General features: G+C 43.2%; 1 protein-coding gene and 1 pseudogene across 1 annotated transcript; both read right to left on the reverse strand.

Annotated features, from left to right (window-relative positions):
- Positions 1–18,995: 18,995 nt before the first annotated feature.
- LOC145400496 (uncharacterized) lies at positions 18,996–19,748 on the reverse strand. The gene has a single exon (XM_080273021.1). The coding sequence runs from the start codon at positions 19,746–19,748 to the stop codon at positions 18,996–18,998; it is 753 nt and encodes a 250-aa protein (XP_080129147.1).
- An 18-nt stretch (positions 19,749–19,766) lies between these two features.
- On the reverse strand, positions 19,767–22,202 carry LOC145400497 (uncharacterized; annotated as a pseudogene).
- Between the last annotated feature and the right edge of the window lie 1,076 nt (positions 22,203–23,278).

The raw sequence follows: 23,278 nt of genomic DNA on the forward strand, positions 1-23,278 counted from the left end.
CCCCCTTGGTGGGGAAGCGGGAAGAAAGAGAAAACGAGCAAAGACAAGACACCCAGGGTAAAACAACTAAGGCTCTCTGGAGGTAGCGTCTTTGTTTATTCACACCCCAGAGAGATCAGTTGGGGGATCAATTCAGAGGTAAGTAGGCAGAGTTAATCTTAGCAAATAGATACAAACACCTATTGTATTACTAAACAGGGAATGGGTGGAAAATGAGTTCTAGCTCGCCGAACTTTAACACCCCCTAAAAAAAAAAAAAAAAAAAAAAAAATGGCGGTGGGACAGCCCTACACCCGGAGGAGAGGTCAGCAAGAAGTACGTTCTCTCCCTACACAGAAGTCAGCCTCCGGTTGCAGTAAATCCACACTGGTTCAAAAGTCATTCCCAGTGACCATACAAATGATGATGAGATGACTGCCGGAGCCAACAGAATATGAATGACCAGACCCGTGATTTCACGAGAAGTAGTCAAATACTCTGGTTGACTGACCAACTCGGCTGGGTTGATCTTCAGCTCGTGATCGCCTGTACAACAAACTATCAGAGTATCAGTTAGTCATGTTCCCTCCCCCCACTCACCACCAACAACAAATATGGCGACATAAATAATTAATGAACAATGCCTACCTGTACATGCAAAGCATAGAAGCAATTGCATGACCCAATATTTACTACTCAGTATATGCAATGACATTACAGTTTTGTCATTGTAACACCAGCCGCATTACTTTCACAAACTGACACCGTCATGGAAATTTTTAGCTTGAAAATTTTCGAATTTGTCTGCCTTCACCACATTTGAGTTCTTTAATTTTGTGAAGATATTTGCACGTTTAACTAAATAATAACCACCATTTAATTCTTATTTCCTTAGCCATGGTTAAAATATGAGGAAAATTAGGAAAAATGTGAAGTGCTGACAATCAACTGATCGGTGTTTACGTTTGCGATCCAACAGCATCAGGTTGGAACGGGGCAACACTGCTCCCAGCCATTGTTGAGGCGAAGTCAGCCTGACGGGTCCCGGTTGGAATTTGATGACGTCACAGTGTTGGATTTTGTCCTCGCCTGGACAAGAAAATGGTGCCCAAGTCAAATATTATGAGGTAAAAAGTCAACAAAAGTCAACTTCGGTTGACTTTTAATTATCGTGAAACCACAGCTCAAAATATGTTGGCAACTTTGTGATCGTTCCCCCACGTCCTCCTCCGTTGTGGCAATGCATCATTTTGTTGTTTGTGGGTAACAAATAGAGTCTTATTGAGTAACTAATTTAAGTCTTTAATACGCACTAACAGGAGCATATTTATTGTTTCTTTCATTCTGGTGTTATGTAATAACTATGTTTATATCTCAGTACATAAGGTCAATAACAAGAGTATAGGCTTTTATTGTTCCCCTCAATCTGATGTTAATGTATTGGCAGTTTAATATCATATATATATATATATATATATATATATATATATATATATATATATATATATATATATATATATATATATATATATATATTCTTCCATTCTGGTTTATTCTTTGTTAATAACAGAGTATATTTATTGTTTTTATCGTCCTAATGTATTATCGGTCTGTTTTATCCTTTGTGTAGTTGGTCAGTAACAGGAATAAATTAATAGTTTCTCATCCTCATGCTCTGTAGTGGACATTTTTCTCTCCTCTCTATTTTTGTATAATTTCTCTTCTCCTTTAAGTCTTTTGAATATTTTATATAATACATCATGAGTAATGATACCAGGAATAAGGGGAACATATTTATTTAACGGATTACAATTAACATATTAAGCACACAGACCTATTCAGCCTCCTCTATATAAACAGGATTTCTGATATCCACCTACATACTACATTAATTAGGCATAAGGATAGCATTCTACGTAGGCACTGCAGGTATATAGGCTTACACTGTAGATTTAAAAAACGGGCACCACACAGCACATATTTAGATTAAGCACTAAACATAGTACAATTACCAACTGAAACCACAAAACCCTACAAACCGGTAATGCCTAAGCAACAAAACAAAAGTTTGTACATAACACATGAACCCACGCAAAAGCCAACAGCCAGAAGTGCCTAAGCATGCTGTATATACCTATATAAATGAGAACTTATATCAGCTTGTTATACTCTCACAGCCAACGGGTGGGTCTACTCAAGGTTACGTCAGTCCGGGTCTAATGGTCAATAACCACACGTCAGGAGCACAAAGCCGTCCCTACCGATCTTTTTCTTTTGGGAATCGCCGATACTCAACCTTCAAGTGTGTGTGTGTGGGGGGGGGGTTACTCACTCAACACAATGGTTTGAAGGCCCGACCATGCTTTCCTCTCCCAATATGAGGTCGACATGAGAAAAAGCCACTTCCTCTCACACCATTTATTGAAAAAATGCATACAGTAGTTCCTTTATATTGGTCCTTTCATTGCTGTATAATCTGATGGAAACACTTATATCTACATGCGTGTATAAGATGCGATTTCAAGAATTATAATTATTTTTCTGGTTTACCGAGACTAAAATGGCGACAGCTGAGGTATGCTCGTGGCGAAATGTCTATTCCTGAAATGTATACTTCGTTTACGTGCAGATGACAAACTTCATCGCCATCGCCACCTACAGTATAATCGTTATACAACACTATCATACTCTGAAATTCCAGTTAGGAACATCGTCACCATGACTAAAAAAAACACATCAGTTACTAAAATGTGAAGGTGATGTTGATCATCCTTTTATATTTTGTTCCACATGGTCAGACAGTCAATAAAGAATTTTACTTGGATGTCGTGAAGCATCTGAGGGAGGCACTGCGGAGGAAGACGCCTGAGGCATGGACAAAAAACCTGGATGTTGAACCATGACAATGCACCTGCTTATGCCCCGCTCCTTTTCTGTGACTTTTTGGTGAAGAACGAGAGGACCCTCATCCTCCTGCCGCCCGTCCCTCCGGATTTGGTCCCTGCGGACATTTTTTGGTTCCCGATGTTGAAATTCACCTTTAAAGGTCGCCAATTCACATGATAAGGGAAACAGAAAAAAATTCGTCAAGTGCACTATACACACGTTCACTCAAATGCGTGTACCTCGCTGACTAAGTGACCTGGCATGATGCAGCTAATGTTATGATTAAGAGCAAAGTCGCCACTACACAGTGTTCCCATCGCGATCATGCTAAGCCGGGTAATTGGTGCACTATTTAAAAAGTTCAGATTCATTTTGGACAGACTCCATATAATCTACCTATCAGTTTATAGCCAGTTATATCTATTTATCTATCTATAATCAGTATCGAAACTTCAATTTACCGTGAAGAAATGTATGCAAATTGACTGCTGGAGAAGTAATAATAGAGACAGTAAGTACTTTCGCATATGACAGCTTCAGAGTATAGGCTTGCCATGGTTAGAATGTAAGCTCAGTCGAGGTGAAGTGAGGTCGTACTATGCCAGGTCGTTAGGTCCCCTTTTGTTCTGTGCCCCTCTTCTCCAGGTGTGTATATACGACTTCCATCCTAATGGCCTTACGTCACCCTCTCCCACGGAGGTTCTACCCTGGGAGGCCACTCATGGTAAACTAAATTCCCTCTAAACATGCGAAGCTCTGTGCCATTTGGAAGGGTTATGGCATAAGTGGATGTTAGGTGGGAGAGGAGTAGACTGTAGCACCAGTTGAACAGGTCAGTACTCCCGAGGTGGATGGCAAGCTGGTGATAGGGAAAGCTGGAGCTCCCGTTTCACCAGCCCTCAGGACTTGATCCTGACCATCCCCCTTTGCTGAACATTTTCAGTGCTTTCATTTACACAGAAAGTAGGCCAGCAAACTCTCTTAACACCTCTACCTTCAACTGTCTGCACCACACTACATGCACATAAGATATCACATCTATTCCACTCTCTTACCAATGGCCGCTGCAATTTTACTTTCAAAAGAGGTGGTATCTCGGCTTACCACCACCGGCAAGGTAGGGCTGGCGGCACAGGGTCCTCCCAGTCGCCATCAAGCGACTGTGCCAGCAGCGACTAATGCGATTTCCGGCCATGCTCGTCAGCGAAGTGAAAATGCCGCCTTATTCTTCACCAACATCCGTGGGCTTAGTACCAACTTAAATTCAGTCCATTTTTTCCTACAGTCCATATCTCCTTTGGCCCTATTCCTCACAGAACCACAAATCTCACCATCTACTGAAATATCCCCATATTGTTTTCCTGGTTACCATCTCCTCACAAACTTCCGTAATAAGGGAGGCACCTGTTGTTATATCAAATCCCAATATGCAGTTGACACCATTTTAAAATTCACTTCATGCAGTTTTGATTACTTGTTGTGTAAACTAAACTGTCAAAATATTACCAAATATATCTATGTAGTCTACCGCTCTCCCAGTACTGCTGAACCCAGTGTATTTGATTCCATTTCCACACAGTTGAGTAACCTTAACCTTGCCCTTAACACCGAAATTACCATTTTGGGTGATTTTAACATACATAATGTTGAATGATTATTGTTTTCTGCCAGGACTGATGATGCTGGTCCAGAGTGCGAGCTGTTTTCAGAATCGTTTAATCTCATGCAACTGGTAAAGCAACCAACCAGAATACCAGATAATCCTGACCATAATGCCCATCTTTTGGATCTGTTCCTGACAGATAATCCAAATCAGTACAGGATAGAGGTATTGTCTCCACTTGGATCCTCTGACCACAATCTCATCACAGCCTCATTAGTAAGCCCCCCCAAACCTCCCCATTCTGAACCTGTCAGGATGACCTGATGGCACTTTGATAGGGCAAACTGGGATGAATTTAGAAATTATCTTGCTGACATTCCATGGCAGTCTTTCTTCTCTAGTGATGTCAGTTCTACCCTATCCCACATTTGCAATTTAATACAAGCTGGTATGGATTTATTCATACCGAGTCAACAATTCACTAAAAGACCGAACTCTCCAAAATGGTTTGATAGCAACTGTGCAAGAGCAACAGCCCAAAAGTCATCAGCATATAACTATTATTTAAAATCAAAAACATCGGAATCACTCTCTCAATTTAAAATTGCTAGAAACCACACAAAAGCTGTAATAAATCTTGTTAAATCAAACTCTCTTCAAAACCAAGGATCAAAACTACTTAACAACCCTAATGACAATGGAATATTCTGGTCAACTCTCAATCCTTTCAATAATAACTTTAACAAGTCATCATTTATTCCCCCACTAAAATCTCCAGCTGGCAACATTACAAATGACCTGCGTGGGAAAGCAGATATCTTTACCAGTAATTTGCCAGAAATTCTACCTTAGAGGAAGCCAGCCAGAACGTTCCAGCACTAGAACTTGACTCTCCCGAAATTGTTCCACTTAAAATACAGACAAGGTACATGAAATCCATCCTAGACAATTTACCTACCAACAAAGCTCCAGGCCCAGATGGAATCCCGCCAATTGTTTCGAAAAAGTGTTCCCCAGAACTTGTCTCTGTCCTTGCTAAATTATTCAGACTATGCATACGTACTTCTTCATTCCCTAATTCATGGAAAGAAGCCAATATCCACCCAATTCCAAAGAAAGGAAGTTCCTCTGACCCCTCTGATTACAGACCAATAACTGTCACATCTCCTTTTGGTAACTGTTTGAAACTCTAATTAATAAGTACATAGTTAAACATCTTGAATCCAACAACTTAATTAGTGATAGACAATATGATTTTTGCCAAGAAAGACCCACCATTGACATACTCAGTCTCCTGACTCATACCATCGATCAATCAGTTGACCTATATGGAGAAACTCATGCAGTAGCCCTGGATCTTTCTAAAGCTTTCGACAGAGTGTGGCACCGTTCCCTGTTATCCAAACTCCCTTGCTATGGACTAAACTCTTTTGTTCCTTTGATTTCCTCATATCTCAGCAACAGAAATATAAGAGTAAAAGTACATGATGTATATTCCACTTTCCACTCAATTAACGCCGGCATGCCGCAGGGATCAGTTCTGGCACCAACCCTGTTCCTCGTTCATATTAACGATATCTTATCTGTCACCTACAATCCCATCCATTCAGATGCAGATGACTCAACACTTCATAGTTCATTCACACTCAGACATGCATTTACAAAGTCTGATATCTCTAACTCTCATCTCAGTACAACCATCTCTTTAAATCAAGACTTATCCACGATCAGTGAATGGGGACAAAATAACCTTGTCTCATTTAATGCTAGTAAAACTAAATATGTATAGTACAATTTACTAATAGACAGGTATCGCTAGAATCGTATATTACCTTCAATGCTACAAATATTCCCATTTCGAAAAGTATTGAAATTCTCGGCAACTCACTCAACGATGCCCTCAGCTGGACCTCTCATGTCAGATCACTTGCTAAAACCGCCTCAGAGAAACTTGGATTATTGTACAGAATCCGTAACTTCTTCACTGACGAGCAGTTAGTTATAATTTATGAGTAATGTGCACTCTCTGCTTGAATACTGCTCACCCTTGCGGAGTGGATGTGGAGAGATTGCATTAAAACAAGTAGACAAAATTCAGAACAAAGCTGTTAGAATTATTAATAGCCCTGCTATTACTAATAAACTACCTCCCCAATAAGTAAGAAGGAATGTTGCCTCCCTTGCATTATTTTACAGATATTTCTATAGCAAATGCTCAGACGAAGTTGCGTCCATTGTGCCACCTTTCCATGCCTTCCATCGTGCTACACGGGCAGCTGGCAGCGCTCATGACTGGAATGTCACTCAACCATACTGCGGAACTTCTGCCTATCAGAATTTTTTCATTCCCTGAACTGCATCTCTCTGGAACTCGCATCCCCAGAGTTGTTTCACTTCAAACTTCAACCTACTGCTGTTCAAGCCTAACTGTTACAGATATTTTATGAACAGAGGACACCAGTAATCTGGTGCATGGATTTGTTCTTTTTTTTTTATTCATATGTTTTTCCTTCCTCTGTTCTGTTATTTAAAAAAAATAAAGATGGGGGTGTAAGTGAGTGATAGGTGGGATTGATTGACTGATTGAAAATAATTACAATCTGGCGGCGCAACTGCGAGGGTCATATGCTGCCGGATGACAAAGTAGAAGACACGGCAAAATAAAAAATGCATATTCAAAATAAAGGTAATATCTGTTAGTAGGAATAAAACACTAAAAATAATAAAAGAATAATTTACAAAATAACAATTTCTTATAAAAGTGGAAGAAGGCCCGCCTCCTGAAGAAAACTAAAAACATCAGTAAAATCTTTAGAGGCCTCACCAAGCATCGAGGACAAATAGTAGGCACCATCTGCTCCCCCATGCCTATGAAGGAACCTCTGATGCAGGCCCCCCAGACTCGGACACTCGACCAGCAAGTGACGGACAGTAAGGGGAACAAGGCAGTCATCACAGTACGGTTGAGTTTCACCACACATGAGGAGCTCATGTGTAAGCCGAGAATGCCCAATGCGAAGCCTAGCAAGAGCCACCTCCAGTCGCTGAGACAGAGGGAAGAACCCTTGGCACAACCACTCTCTGAAAGGTTTCTTTTAGTTTATTGGGAGAAACACCATCCCAGTGTCTCTGCTAACATGTACGAATTGTGTACTGCAAGTAAGGTGTTACATCAGAAACGGGAAGTGGGTAGTCAGCTGGGGTCTGTTGAGAAGACGCAGCTTTAGCTAAAGTATCTGCCCTCTCATTCCCCACCACACCAACATGTGCAGGAATCCAACAGAAGTCTACACGGCGGCCAAGAAGAAAAAGCCACTCTAAAATTGATAAAACCAATGGATGGGATGCGTTAAAAGACTCCAGTGCAGACAAAGCACTATGTGAGTCACTATAAATCACAAAAACGGATTGGGGGAGAGTAAAAATGATTTTAAGAGCATACAAAATTGCAGTCAGTTCTGCTGTATACACTGAAGTAATGCCAGGAAGGCTACCGCCCCTAGTAAAGGAAGGGAAGACAACACCAAATCCTACTCCAGTATCAGTCTTAGACCCGTCAGTACAGACAGGGACAGAACCCTCATGAATGGAGGCATGTTCTAAAAACAGAGAGAGGGACACCTGAGAGGGAAGTGAGCCCTTTTTTCCAACAATGGACCTACAGAATGTCACACGAGGGAGTAGCCAAAAACCCACCCTTGGGATCCGATGTGGACAAATTGCCAGTCTCGGGAGAGAGAGAGGGCTAGCATAACAGACCGGACTCTGTAACTAAATGGCTTTGGGAAATTAGGACGGGTGTCAAAAGCAGAAGATCGGGAATCCTGGGAGACGATGGCACAAGAAATTGAGTCTGGAATGCGGTGAAGACGATACCAACACCTCATCATTAGCAACTGGCGTCGCAAGTCCAAGGGGAGTACACCAGCATCTACCAACAAACTTGAAATTGGGGATGATCTGAATGCCCCGGTTGCCAGACGAACACCAGCATGATGCACAGAATTTAACAATCGGAGGCGGGCATCTGTTGCAGAGGAGTAGACCTCACACCCATATTCAACTTTAGGAAGAATAAGAGACCTATGCAAGAGGAGGAGGGTCTGATGGTCAGCACCCCAAGAGGTATGAGCTAAAACCCTCAAAAGACTCAAAGCTTTAAGACAAGCTACCTTAACAGAACGAATATGAGGAACCCAGGTTAATCTTCTATCAAACTGAAGACCCAGAAACAGCTTCTCTTCCACACAGGATATTCTTCTACCATAGAGATACAAGTCAGGGTCTGGGTGGACTCCTCGAAGACGACAAAAATGTATAGCCACTGTCTTTGCTGAAGAAAAATGGAAACCGCGTGTTTCTGCCCAGTCAGAAATTCTATTGAGAGCCAGCTGCAACTTCCTCTCTATCAGAGACATTCTAGACGCAATGAAGGAAATCGAGAGGTCATCGACATACAGTGATCCTTGTACACCATCAGGAAGTACACTGATGACGCTGTTAATGGCTACAGCGAACAGAGTAACACTAAGGATACTCCCCTGTGGTACTCCATCTTCTAGTGCTCGGGCATTAGAAAGCACTCCTCCCACTCGCACCCTTAAAATTCGGTTAGATAAAAACTGTTGAATAAAAACAGGTAAGCGCACACGAAGACCAAACTCATGAAGAAAGAGTAAAATACCATGACGCCATGCAGTGTCATATGCCTTTTCCAGATCAAAGAAGACCGTGACCTGGTGTTGGTTAGTGGAAAAAGCCTCACAGACAGAAGATTCCAAGGACAGTTATGCATCAGAGGTAGATCGCATTTTTTGAAAACCATACTGGGCAGGGGATAAGAAGTCACCTTTCTCTAAAAACCACACAAGCCTAACATTGACCATCTTTTCCAAAACTTTACATATACAAGATGTCAAAGAAATAGGCCGATAATTCGTCGCCTGTAGTGGTCCTTACCTGGTTTGGGGATGGGGATAACTACAGCAACACCCGAAGCCGAAAACTCCCCAGAACACCAGATCTTATTAAACAGTGAAAGCAAAAACAACAGGGACTCATCAGACAGGTGGCGTAAAAAGGCATAAGGAATATCATCAAAACCAGGAGAGGAATCATGGCACTGCGACAGAGCTGACTGGAGTTCAAAAATTGAAAATGGAACATTGTAAGGCTCTCCCCCAGCAGAGGCAAAACTGAGACCACGAGATTCTAGGCGCCGACGGTGGCAAGCCAAAGGTGTATCTGCATCCTTCTTTGACACACTGGCAAAATGGTCAGCAAGCAATTCTGCAATAGCAAATGGATCAGCCACAGTTCCACCTGGTGCAGATAAAACAGGAGGGGATGGTACAGTAAATTTACCTGAAATTTTCTTTACCCGGTTCCACACCTGGGTGATGGAAGTCCTCGAATTGATGGAGGAAACATAACCCTTCCAGGACGAACGCCTGGCCTCCTTTAAAATCCGCCTCATATGAGCTCGTGCCCTCTGATATGCCACCAAATACTGAGGATCCCCACGGTGACGATGAAGTTGTGAGAAGGCGACTCGTTTGGTTCTCACTGCGGAACTACACTCCGAGTTCCACTAAGGAACAGGACGTTTAGGAAACTGACCCTTTGTTTTTGGAAAAGATAATAGGGCTGCCGAGTGCAGCACGGTATTGAAATATGACACAGCCTCCGTAAGACAGCCAAACTCATTGACAGAAAGGGAAATGGAACTTAATTCCCTAAAATATGGCCAGTCAGCCTTATCCAGAAGCCAGCGAGGAAGACGTGGCTGAGGTCCACCTGCACTAGCAGTTAAGAGTAACGGAAAATGGTCGCTGCCATACAGGTCTGGTAACACATCCCAGTTAAAATCTAAAAGAGCATCAGCTGAACATAAAGACAAATCAATGGCAGTAAAAGTTCCTGTCTGGCTATGGAAATAAGTCATTATATTGGAGTTTAAAATGCCTAACTCCTCATCTTGCACTAAAGAGGCCAGCATAACACCCCGAGGGTTGGCCTCACTGTTTCCCCATTGTGGATGGTGACCATTCATATCGCCTAGTAACAGAAAGGGAGAAGGAAGGCCATGAATAAGGCGTTCCAGATCCGCCCTTTCAACAGTTGCACTAGGAGGTAGATAAAGACTGCAAACTGTATACTGCTGACGTAAAAACATCCGGACAGCAACTGCCTGCATGGGACTGGAAATATCCAGATGACTATATGGAATATCCTGGCGAAGGAAGATAGCAGCACCTCCATGACGACCTTGGCCCAGCACAGGATCAGAATAAAAAGCATTGTAGCCAGAAGGACCAGCAGGAGCAGTATCACCAACCATGGTCTCCTGGATACACATGCATAGTGGAGTAAATTGAGAAACTAGATGACACAGTTCCTCATAGTTAGCACGTAAACCCCGACAATTCCACTGGATGATAGAACCCATAGTCGGGGGGAAAATGATTAAGTGTGGGACTGTACACCTCCTGACATGCGAGCGGGTTTGGAATGATGCCTAGGAAGGCCCTTGGTAAGAGACTGTCCAGCACCAGGAACCCGCGCTTTATGTCGAACATCCGTGGGCAAACGTGAGGACGTGGAAGAGGAAAGTTTTACAACACTCTTCCTTTGAGGTGGAATAACATTCGGTTTGGATAGATGCTTGGAGGCCGCCTTGGGTAATGTGGGACGGCCAGTGCTACCATTAGAAGCTCCAGAAGTGGAATCAGAGTCGACAGGATTAGAACCCTGCAAGGTTGACATTGTGCTTTTCAGAACGGACGCATCAGCGGTCTGTCCAACACCATCCCCAGGTGGGGACCTGACTACAGGTGAACCACCAGCAGCAGCTTCCATTTGGCTAGACTTCTCAGCCTCTGAGGCAGAGGGAACAGTAGAGAGGTTGATACAAGGTTCAACAACAGAAACCTTAGGTGGCCGGCTTTCAGGCTCTGAGGACTCTGACGAATTACGATGACGTTTGCCTGATACAGAAGGAGCCTCATTCATACTGGACAAGGGGGGATGAGTCTTGTCAGCGTGTACATCTGCCACCACCACAGAAGTACGCGAACCGTCAGCCACTGAAGTGGAGGCAGAGACAGTTGGAGCAGTGGGTGGATGAGCATCAGTCACACACTTATCAGTAATTCCAGGGTTAACAACATCCGTCAAATCAGTAGTTGGGGAAGTGGTCACTGTAAAGGGTCATGGCAACTTCTGGGACACAGAACGACGTACAGGTGCCCCAGAAAGGACAGAAGCATAAGTAACTCCATGCCGAAAGAAAAGAGTCTGGGCCCTCCTCTTTGCTTCTGGAAAGGGAACCTTCTCACGTGCACGAATGGATAAGATCTCCTTTTCAAGGCAGTATCTTGGACAGCTTTTTGAAAAGACAGCATGAGGACTTCCACAGTGATAGCATTTAATGGGTCCTGTACAGTCGCTGGTATGGCTTGATCCACCACAAGAGACACAAACACCAGGAAGTCCAGCTTGTGCACGACAGCAAAATTTGCCGACATGGCCATATCCCTGACAGTGGAAACACCGCCTTGGGGTGTGCACATATGGCTTCACAGGAAGTGACAGCCAAGCCAGCTTCACAGATTTAGGTAGCATTAACCTATCAAATGTCAGGAACAATGTCGGTGTTGGGGTCAAAATTCCTTCGATTTTCTTCTGTACACGTTCGACCTTCACCACGCCTGACGACTGCATTTCCTCCAACAACCTGGCCTCTGAGTATCGAAGAAGGTCACGAGAAAAGTAACACTGGTTGAAGGTACTGTGTGGAGTGCATGAAACATCTAATCCAGAAACCGAGGTCAAATTCAACAATTGCATGCTCTCTTCAGGCGACGATACTTCAATGAGGATGCTTCCATCGCCCTGGAATGATATTCGGGGTTCTCTGCCACAAACTGAAATAATCGAACGGTGCAATTCAAATATGTCAGTATCCAACACAGATCCACCTCTGGAGGATCTGAGCACTAGATACTTGACAAATGACTTAGGCTCTGTGTCATCTGAGCTGAACCCAAGAGCTGAACCAACCCGACGTGGTCTCCTCCCAGTCCCAGTTGAACGCTGGGGCATTGGAGGAAAGCCACCACGGGCCTGAAAAGGCTCCAGAGTGGCTATGAGGGTGGTGCAATCTGAAGTATGTCCTGGGACAGAGGCCGTGTCGTCAACAACATTTTTATCAATATTCGCCATATGGTCTGCTATAATCTTCATTCCCCCACCCCCCCACCCACCATGGAGTCCAACAAGGGGAGGCCATATGTCAGGGACAGAGCCACTGACAACCCCAGGGGTAGCAGAGGAGTATACGCAGGTAACCACTGGGGGACCCGGACAAGGGTGACCCCAGGACGATAGGAGCCACCAGGCCCCCCAGTGCCCACTTGACCCTAGCCAATGCATGACCAGCCGATTGACCTGGTCGGGCCCAACCAGGCCGCCCGTCTAGCCAGAATAAGGGACCAAAGAGGAGTATTGCTAGCTGCAGGGCGCATCGTGCAGCATCGCTCAACCTCCAGGACTCCCGTCTCCCAGCATTACGGGATGCCACGCACAGCAAACACGTGGGGAGGCAACGGTCCTGCCCTAGATGGCAAAAGGGCAGGGACTAACATCACCAGCGGGCCTCCTCCCCCAGTGATATAGGGGGTGCTTGGTCCACGAGACCGACAAATGCCGAACCCCACAAAGGTAGGCATGCCTCCAAAGTAGGTGGCACTGCCAGCCACGCTTCAAGCCCCGCCACCACGTCAAGATGACCCCCCTCAGCGGGGTGTGATAGGTGGGACAATGATTAGGAGAATGCGTGGTGTTGGACGGTTCTGAGGGGAGAGAGTGTGGCGTAGGTGAGAGGACTGTACTGATTGATGAATTTTGCAGGAGGTCGGATGGTACAGTTGGATGATGTCGGTGGGTGGGTCATGAAGGTGGATAGGTGGGTTAATGGCATAGATGGAAATGTGGGTAGGAAGATAATAAAGAGAAAGGAAAATGAGGAATAGGGAATTATATCCTTATGTAATGGAAAGTGTGCCTGTCCTTCACAGTTACATCCTTCACTTACATTATAGTGGTAACAAGAGCCTCGAGGTCCTACTGGGCTGCTTAGCATATGTCCAAACTAAAGCCGTTTTTGAACAGCTATTACCACCATCATACCTACCACAGCCATCGCCACCACAAACCTCGTCACAGCTATCATCACCACCACCACCACAACAATAATAACAGCTACCACCTCCACCACCATCACCACCACCACAGCTACCATCAACACCACAACCATCATCACAGCCACCACCACCACCATAATCATCACAGCCACCACCACCACAGCTATCACCACCACCATCACAGCTACCACCACCACCACCACCACAGATACCACCACCACCACAGATACCACCATTCTCTACTGGATAAAATATTCTGTTCATAGCTTTAGTGAAGTAATATTCATTGGAATGCAGACGTACAACCCTTCCACCCCCACCTCCCCTCTCTCTCTCTCTCTGCAAAGATGTATGAACTCCATGGAAGTGCTCAGCCGGCTTTTCCATGTATGGGTATTGCAACACCAAATGAGACAATTACTTGGGGCCAAAACACCCTTGCAGAAAATATCAATCGACATGAAACTGAAACTGGCCAAGTTTCTCAAGGTCCTTTTTAAAGTTTTGCTGCATTACACACATATGCACATGCCCAGGATTATAGTATATTAGATGATTAGTGATGATTCTAGGACTTTTTCGAGGATGGGAGATGAGTGGAGCAAATGCCCCCAAACTCTTCAACATTTGAGACTGATGAAGCTTTCTGGACACGGTACATTAGTGTCCATCTCCATCCTTATTAGGCTTTTTTTTTTTTATTACATGTTTCTTCAGTAACCCGAGTACTAGTTTTATTATAATTCTAAGCACTAACTGCTTGACCTTGAGTGTTAGCCGATTAACCTTGAGTACCAGTCTCTTGACTCTGCATTCTAGCTTCTTGACCTTATGATTCTGTGAGTTTGCATTTAAATTATATTTTTATTCTGACTCCCCTATTGTACTTTTATTCTTCCTTACATGCTGTTTTTTGCCTGCGTAAGAATCGAACACTGAATCCAGTATATATACTATAATTCTGGCCGTGTGTGTGTGTGTGTGTGTGTGTGTGTGTGTGTGTGTGTGTGTGTGTGTGTGTGTGTGTGTGTGTGTGTATCACAGGTGAAACTTGAATAATAATTTCGATGAAATTTTTCAGGATAGTCAGAACTGGGTCACAGATGTATGTGTATGTGTATGTGTATGTGTGTGTGTGTGTGTGTGTGTGTGTGTGTGTGTGTGTGTGTGTGTGTGTGTGTGTGTGTGTGTGTGTGTGTGTGTGTGTGTGTGTGTGTGTGTGTGTGTGTGTGTGTGTGTGTGTGTGTGTGTGTGTGTGTGTGTGTGTGTGTGTGTGTGTGTGTGTGTGTGTGTGTGTGTGTGTGTGTGTGTGTGTGTGTGTGTGTGTGTGTGTGTGTGTGTGTGTGTGTGTGTGTGTGTGTGTGTGTGTGTGTGTGTGTGTGTGTGTGTGTGTGTGTGTGTGTGTGTGTGTGTGTGTGTGTGTGTGTGTGTGTGTGTGTGTGTGTGTGTGTGTGTGTGTGTGTGTGTGTGTGTGTGTGTGTGTGTGTGTGTGTGTGTGTGTGTGTGTGTGTGTGTGTGTGTGTGTGTGTGTGTGTGTGTGTGTGTGTGTGTGTGTGTGTGTGTGTGTGTGTGTGTGTGTGTGTGTGTGTGTGTGTGTGTGTGTGTGTGTGTGTGTGTGTGTGTGTGTGTGTGTGTGTGTGTGTGTGTGTGTGTGTGTGTGTGTCAATTGCAACTTACTAAAACGGTGCTTTGCCCATAATTGTTTCAACTGGATTTACATTACGTGGAATGCGTCGGAGATTTTCCATGAATATTCATGCGTCTCCTCAGAAGGAAATGTTGAGCCGATCCATAGGGCCGCGAAGCTCTTGTCCCTTCTATGTACTTTCAAGTACTAAAATTAAACTACACCTGCTCTGATTTTGCAGCGTATCAACATATATATTTCACGGAAAGACGATCACAAAACTAATATGCTGCTAGAACTGCTGCCCACTAACCAATATGCATCTAGATTATGCCTAAAACATGACGGCATTTATAAACTCAATGAATCTACAATTTCACATGTATAGATTCGTACGATACCAGAAGCATATTCATATATAGAATATTACTCTTGTCGCTCTCTTCTCATCAGTACCGGGCTTAATTTCTCACAGAACTCTACTTCCCTTAGACCTTGGTATTGTACTGTACCAAGATTTTGAGGTTCTGTCTTACTTGTTCTGTAGTTTCTTTACTGTTTATGCTTCCTCATTTTGTTATGGACAACTTTAGTATGATTGTTTCTAACCTCTGTACCCCTTCACTTTGCCTCCGTATCTTTGCTGTGCCTTCTTAAGTTCTTTATGTTACCCTTCGGCACTGTGCTTTCATCCATCATTGTGCTCCCTACCCTTCAGTGTACAACCAGAGACAAAAGTCGTGTCCCTGTTTTGTCCGAAGATCAAGTGTAACACATGAAACATTATAAGAGTTCTACCACAGTTACATATTCGTGGTTGCTGGCCTGACTTCCTCAACCGTCATTGCTGATGATGAGATGGCGGTATGAATGAACCCATGACATTAAGAAGCCTTAACATCGATTCACGGAAATTGCTGCGTCCGAGGGACGAACTGTGAACCAAATTCGGTCAGGCTATGATCATGTGGCCGTTACAGCTTACATCTTACCGCAAAATGTCAAGCAGACCTAGTATATACCTTGGTAGGGAGAGGGAAAGCAACATGCATCCAACTACTAGCGAGATGCGAGAAGCCAGAATCTACCATTATGTAGGGGGAGAGAATCACGATAAGGTAGTGCAAACATTCGGTGTAAGCAGAACCGCTAAAAGGTGGATCAGGCTACTTCGGGAGGAAGACACAACGGAGAACGGTCACCGTTCAGGTCGCCTCGTGTCACTACACCAATACAGAAGCAGGAAATAATCACAACGATGGAAGGCAGCACCTGCAAGCAGTGCTTATACCGTGAGGGACGAACTGAATATAGAACGAAGCAAACGACTAGTCGTTCGCAGATTTCAGTCTTCGGGGTTATGCGTTCGAGCTCCCGCCTGTGGGATTCATTTCGCCACTCATTACAAAATATTTGTCATTGTGCAGTATATCAATCCTCATGTGTCAACTAGTTTGACATATTTGTTTGATAACACAATAAATTAATAACAATCCCAGCTTATAATTATCATCTTAAGCTCAGTAGAGATAAAATAATAAAGATGAAGCACTAACTTCAGGAAAGTTCTTTAGCTAATTGAATTGCAGTGCTGCTGGCATGACAGAAAAAAAAAAAAGAAGAGAGAAACGGTTCATATTACACCGAGTAAAAGTAACAGCTGGTAAAACACAATATATAGATGTTTCGCTTAGTTACCAAAAATATGCTGCAGCCTCTGAGCTATCCTGCAGTTACTCTTCTTCAAAAACACAGGTAACAGTTTACGATTCTTTGAGAAATTCACAGAACATAAAAAACGCACAGCATTCAAAGTCATCCAAAACCGTCACACAAAACAGCATCCTTGACGAACCACCAACTGATATCCACCCATCAGACACCGCACTACACAGAAAGACAGAGTAGGCCACTCTCCTCTGTTTTCACTACTATTACAAACTGTAAATCACAATCTACAATGCCCATACTATACTGTAATCAACCGCACACATGGTCATCTGAATGTACCACCCTGTCACATGGTACACTCAACCCTTCAGTACAACATTAACAAAGATCTCTGGGAGCAACTGGCTGAAGTAGTCGCTTACCTGCAGTCCACTGATTTAATGTCCAGATAAGCCCGGGGCTGCAGCAGCAAGAACAGTCCTTACGTCTGCTGTGTTGCTAACACTTGTATCTATTACAGGCTAGTACTCCGTGATGTAGTATCCTGTTTTCATGTTTCCTGTATGGTGATTTATTGACCAGAACACTAAAAAAAAAAAAAAAAAGTAAAGAAAAAGTGCTATGTTCTTGTTTCTCTCTCGGTATAGCTGAACGTTCAAGATGAAGAAGTCAATTTTAGGTCAAGCTGAATTGAAACGTATAAATCCTAGAAAGTCCTTTACTGCGTTTTGACACGTATGCCCAATGATAACGTACACACCTGAGTTAGGCACGTGTACACAAGAAAATAATTAGTGAGTACTTCCCTTTGACCTTGCTAATATATCCCTATTAATTGATACTTCTGGTATTGTAGAACTCATCAGGAATTGAAAACAGTCTTTCACCTGTTTATGTATTTATCTGCGTACCTTTTGATCTTATTAATATTTCCTTGTATTATTATGACTTCTGGTACTATGGAACTCATCTGCCATTTAAAACTAACTTTCAACTGTGTTTATATTTATCTTTAACATTCAGTATATTTACGGGTGAAAAGTGAGACACAAGCATCCCTTGCCAGCAGACATGGGCATGATTATATAAAATGATTATGATTTGATTTTTATTATCGTCTGGAATATTTTTTGATTGTGATTAAATTATGATTACTTGTTTTTCGTTTTTCTGATTATGATTACTTTAGTTTTTGTATTTTTGATTATGATTAAATTTTTTTCTATTTGTGCATGATTATGACTATATTTTGATTATAATAACATTTCACTGTGATTATTTATAGAAAAATAATGATTAGTAATGATTAAGGACAATGCCTAAATAGTTAGCAAATTACATCTATCAGGTGCACTGTTCCACATTTGAGTACAGTAATAACCGTTTAAATCACTAACTAATGGTATTAAAAACTTACATTTTGTGTAGAGGGTTTTATTGTTTTTTCCTATAATACATTACTTCTATAAATTCATTTCAAATCATGGTCCCTCAAGTCTTCCATAAGTGTATTAATTTGTTGGGCACAGCAAAAAATGAAAACAAAGAATTGCTCAAAGCAAGATAAATATAGAACTGAAAAGTATGATTATACACTTGATTTCTTGTTTTTTATTTTATTTTTTTTTTTTTTATGTGTCCGACTCTGGGCATAGGCTTCACAGCCTGCTATCAAGGCCCAGCAGTCCTCCTACATACCATATACCTCTACATGTCACCACTTCGGCGCTAACACCCACCGTCCATATTGAATACATGCTAGGGCTGTCTCATACTGGACTGGTGTATTGGTATTAGCGGGGGTATTTTTACGACATGTCGGCGGGTCTTCTGGTAGATCAGTAAAGCCTGATTTAATGAAATTCAAATCCTTAAACTGTTCCCTGCCCCAGCCGGGATTCGAACCTGGGTCCGTTAGGACTACAGGCCACCTCTCTACCGATTGAGCCACCGCCTTCCCCAGATTTGATGTAAGGAACATTACTTCTCAATTACATGTTGGTTGCATTTGATAAACATCAACTCCTCAAAGTGAACATGTCATTCCGCATCGCTTAGGACGAAAGACTTTCCCAGCAATAGAGGAAAGTCTCTCAACTGGAGCTGATAATGCTGGGACACACAGATATTGGAGAGCCAGTATCGTTAGTTCGGGTAATGTTGACTGGTTCCGTTGCCAGAAGAGAAGGAAATCACTATCATCATCTATTGTTGGCTGACTCAGGTAGGATTCTACTTGTGATGGAGTTGAAGTTGATGTTGACAGGAAAGAGCTCGTTGATGCTGATGGTATCATAAATCTGAACAGCTTGCACTTCTTCTTTGGTGGGGTGTCCTTATTTTCCTGAAGGGAACTCTTCTCTTCATTAGGCGTAATTTCATCTACTTTAGATCTCAGTAGAGATTTCATGACCTTCACTTCTTCTGGTGAGCACCAGTCCACCTTAAAGAGTGGAACTTGAAGTGAAGCCAGCTGAAACATCTCCATGTCTTCATAGATCTTCAACCTTCTCTCGATCGAGCTTTTGAGAGTAGTAATCATCACTGACTTGTATGTCTGTGATAGTTGTTCGAGCTCAGCTTTCAGTCCACGAATACATGGAATTACTTTGCTTGACGTTATAACATTCTGTCCCTGACATACTAGAGTTGCTACTTCAAATGGTATCAAGATGTCTGTTATTTCCTTGATGAGATTAAGTTCATATTTGGTTAACTTTAGTGGACAATCTAACTGCTCAAGCTTGATTAGATCAATCTTCAGAAGGGAGCGAAGCATCTTGTTACTGCTGTTCCATCAGGTTGCATTTTTGGCCTGAGGTCTGCATTCATTATCAAGAATGTCAGATGCCAGTGCAGAATGACAAATGTGTGATACTAGACGTGAGGCTTTTCCAATGACTCCTGATACAGGTCCTGCTTCCTCGTGCCCATCTTTCACAGTATTTTGTAAATTATGATCAAAACATCTGACATGCTCAGGCAAGAGCTCGAGGAACTTCTCACTGTTATCAGGAATGTCAAAGGTGTCATCTTGCTCTTCACTTTCACTGTCTTGATTAGTGTCCACATCGTCCATACCGGGAAGTGTCACAAAAGCTTTAAGCATATTGCTGACACTGTCGGTTACAATTGTCAGAATCTTCTTTTCTATGTTAAAGCTAGTGATGATTTCAGTGAATGTGGCATGAATCTTTTCTGCAGTGTGGGACCCTTTGAATCTCCTGCAAGCTAACATTGTTGACTGGAGCTGGAAGTTTTCAATGAAATGACATGTGATCCCAGTGTACGAACGCATCTGTGTGTTTGTCCAAAGATCAACTGTAACACAAAGATACCCAACAGAACGAAATTTGTCACTGAGATGTTCTTGTATTTTTTGAGTTTGAGAGGGAAGAAGCTTCCTGCTGAGCTCCTTGTGGCTTGGGATACTGTAGCAGGGCTGGGCCTTGTTTAGAAGGGCTTGAAAGTTAGGATCCTCAACTCTTGAAAGAGGTTGGAGAGAGCCGGCAATGAAGCAAACCAGTAACTTATTCATTTCCTTTTGGCGGGCATCGCTGTTGCTCCAATTTTTTCTTAGTACAAGATACCCCGATGTCAGTTACCGGAGCAAGTGCTCCTCCAGTTGTTATTGTTGACTCCACGTTGCCGATCACCTTGACATCTGGATGATGTTTCTGCAAGTAGAAGGGACTCGCAGCCCATGTCTTGTCACGGTAACACCTCCCGGCGGGACCAGCTCTCCATAGCAGCCGTCCCAGCCGAGGGACGGGCCTGTCCTTTCCATCTGAGGGATTGCCCTGGTCTGCCCACCAGGAGGTTAAGGCTCCTCCCCCCTTTATATCCGGCCGACGACCCTCCCTCCGCCACTACCTGGACCGGGGTTGTGCCCTTGTGACGACCAGGACTGGGCCTCCCCTCTGTGCTTCCACCTGCTGCTGCTGGAGAGCTGGAGCGAGTTTATGTCGCCCTTTCCACCATGGGCATGGGGGTTGACGGCAGCGTCGGGGCGGTTTTCCACCTGAGGTCGTCGGCGCCTCCTCCATCGGCGCTGTGTTTTCTACCTGGGTCTCGTCCCGCCCTGCCCTCGTTTGACCATTGTGCTGCCGGCCTCACCATCCACCGTAGAGTCGTTTTGGGGCTTCCACCTGAGCTCGTCGGCGCCTCCTCCATCGACGCCGCGATGTCTACACTGCTCTCTCGTCCCGCCCTGCATCGTCGAGCGTCGGGCAGCCGATCTCACTACCAACCATCGCATCTTCTCCTGCCTCTGCCGCCTTCCCCTCGTTCGCCAGTTTGCCGTCCCCGTTACGCTCTCATTTGAGAGCTTATTTCTGCATGTTCCCTGACGAGCTCTTATGTTTCCCTGTGCCCCCAAAAGTGCGGGGAGAATATCTCAACACACAACACAACACGCAAGTAGAAAGTACAGAATACATTGCAGTATATATATATTACACACACACACACACACACACACACACACAGTGCACTTTGTATTACTTGTTTAACTGACACACTAATTTATACATTGTTATCCAAGAGCATCCATTATTATACCATTAATTATTGTGTTCTCCCAACTAGCACTCTCAATTGTAATGGTGTGTGGCTTATATCCTTTATATGCATTTTATTTAATACAATTTCTTTAAACATTTAAGCATCATAAATTTAGTACACCTACAATGCATGCAGAAATGTGGCAGTAAGAGGTGATACATAATGACAGTATTCCAGCATATACATATGAATCTGAGCGATTCAACCATATGACTACAGGGAAGATGATGAATACAATTTTATACACATTCACCCCTTACCATTAGAGATCCAGGGGCAGTTTACAGACATCATTGGTTGGGGATGCAAATACAAGTAATCTAATATGAAGCAATCCCTGCCCTGGGATTGAATTCAGGACCATGTGATTAGCATGAGTCCTACTGATCACATAGTCGTATGGTTGAATCCCAGGTGTGAATGTAGATCCATCACTGTAGAATAGTACAGTATTAACAAGCAGCTTAACTCATATCCTATAGAAAGTTATTAGTACTGTACATAATGATACAATTATAAATTATCTTACCTTCATGTGAGTATGGAAATCAGAAGTCCGTCGAGTGCTACCACTAACAAACTTGTCACAGTGCTTGCATTTCAGTTTCACTTGAGTAGTAGGATCTGCCTTGGAGCCGCCATGAAAATGGTCCAGTATTGGTGGCCCCATGATGATATGGAGATGTACTTGTTGAGGATTGGAGTGGAGTGATGAGTCTTTACCAAATGTCTGCCTTATATAGTCAGCAGCACGTGCATGTACAAACGTGTCGGGTGGTGCCATATATTTCAAGCTTGTTGGAACATGTATAGGCTGTGTGTGTATTTGACTGATATATCATGGGATATAAACAAGTACAAACATGTGAGGTGGTGCACTGCTAAGCCTTTTAAACATACTTGGGCCTGGAACGTGTATGTAACTGTCTAATGTACTTGAAAGAACACTGCTCCACGGAAAATACAAAGAAATAATCACAATAATCACATTTTAATCACTGATTATTGTCAAGAAAAATATGATTATGATTTGATTATGATTAATGCTGCAGCGTAGTTTTTGATTATGATATGATAATGCTGCTTGCCTAATTTTTTAATTATGATATGATTGTGATTACATAATCAGAGCCCAGGATTATGATTTTTTTTTTTTTTTATAATCATAATCATGCCCATGCCTGCTTGCCAGTGAACTGACAGTTCGTGTTGATGGTAACAGATGAAGCACGAAGTTAGCCCACTGGAGGCAACTGTGGCATTAGTGGCAATGCTACGTTATACACTGATTCTTTCCACTCAACAAATTGGTATAATGTTACCTGGTGCTGTGTTAGATATAGCAGTGTCAGGTGCTGTGTTATATATAGCAGTGTCAGGTGCTGTGTTTGATATAGCAGTGTCAGGTGCTGTGTTTGATATAGCAGTGTCAGGTGCTGTGTTTGATATAGCAGTGTCAGGTGCTGTGTTAGATATAGCAGTGTCAGGTGCTGTGTTAGATATAGCAGTGTCAGGTGCTGTGTTAGATATAGCAGTGTCAGGTGCTGTGTTTGATATAGCAGTGTCAGGTGCTGTGTTTGATATAGCAGTGTCAGGTGCTGTGTTAGATATAGCAGTGTCAGGTGCTGTGTTAGATATAGCAGTGTCAGGTGCTGTGTTAGATATAGCAGTGTCAGGTGCTGTGTTAGATATAGCAGTGTCAGGTGCTGTGTTAGATATAGCAGTGTCAGGTGCTGTGTTAGATAT

The sequence above is a fragment of the Coenobita brevimanus genome, chromosome 52 (assembly GCF_032717465.1).
Source record: "Coenobita brevimanus isolate Jiangsu-jjx chromosome 52, ASM3271746v2, whole genome shotgun sequence".
NCBI classification, from domain to species: domain Eukaryota; kingdom Metazoa; phylum Arthropoda; class Malacostraca; order Decapoda; family Coenobitidae; genus Coenobita; species Coenobita brevimanus.

What these genes read in the sequence shown, in the direction of transcription:
- LOC145400496 (XM_080273021.1), bottom strand. Translation starts at nt 19,748, where the DNA reads ATGCTTCGCTCCCTTCTGAAGATTGATCTAATCAAGCTTGAGCAGTTA.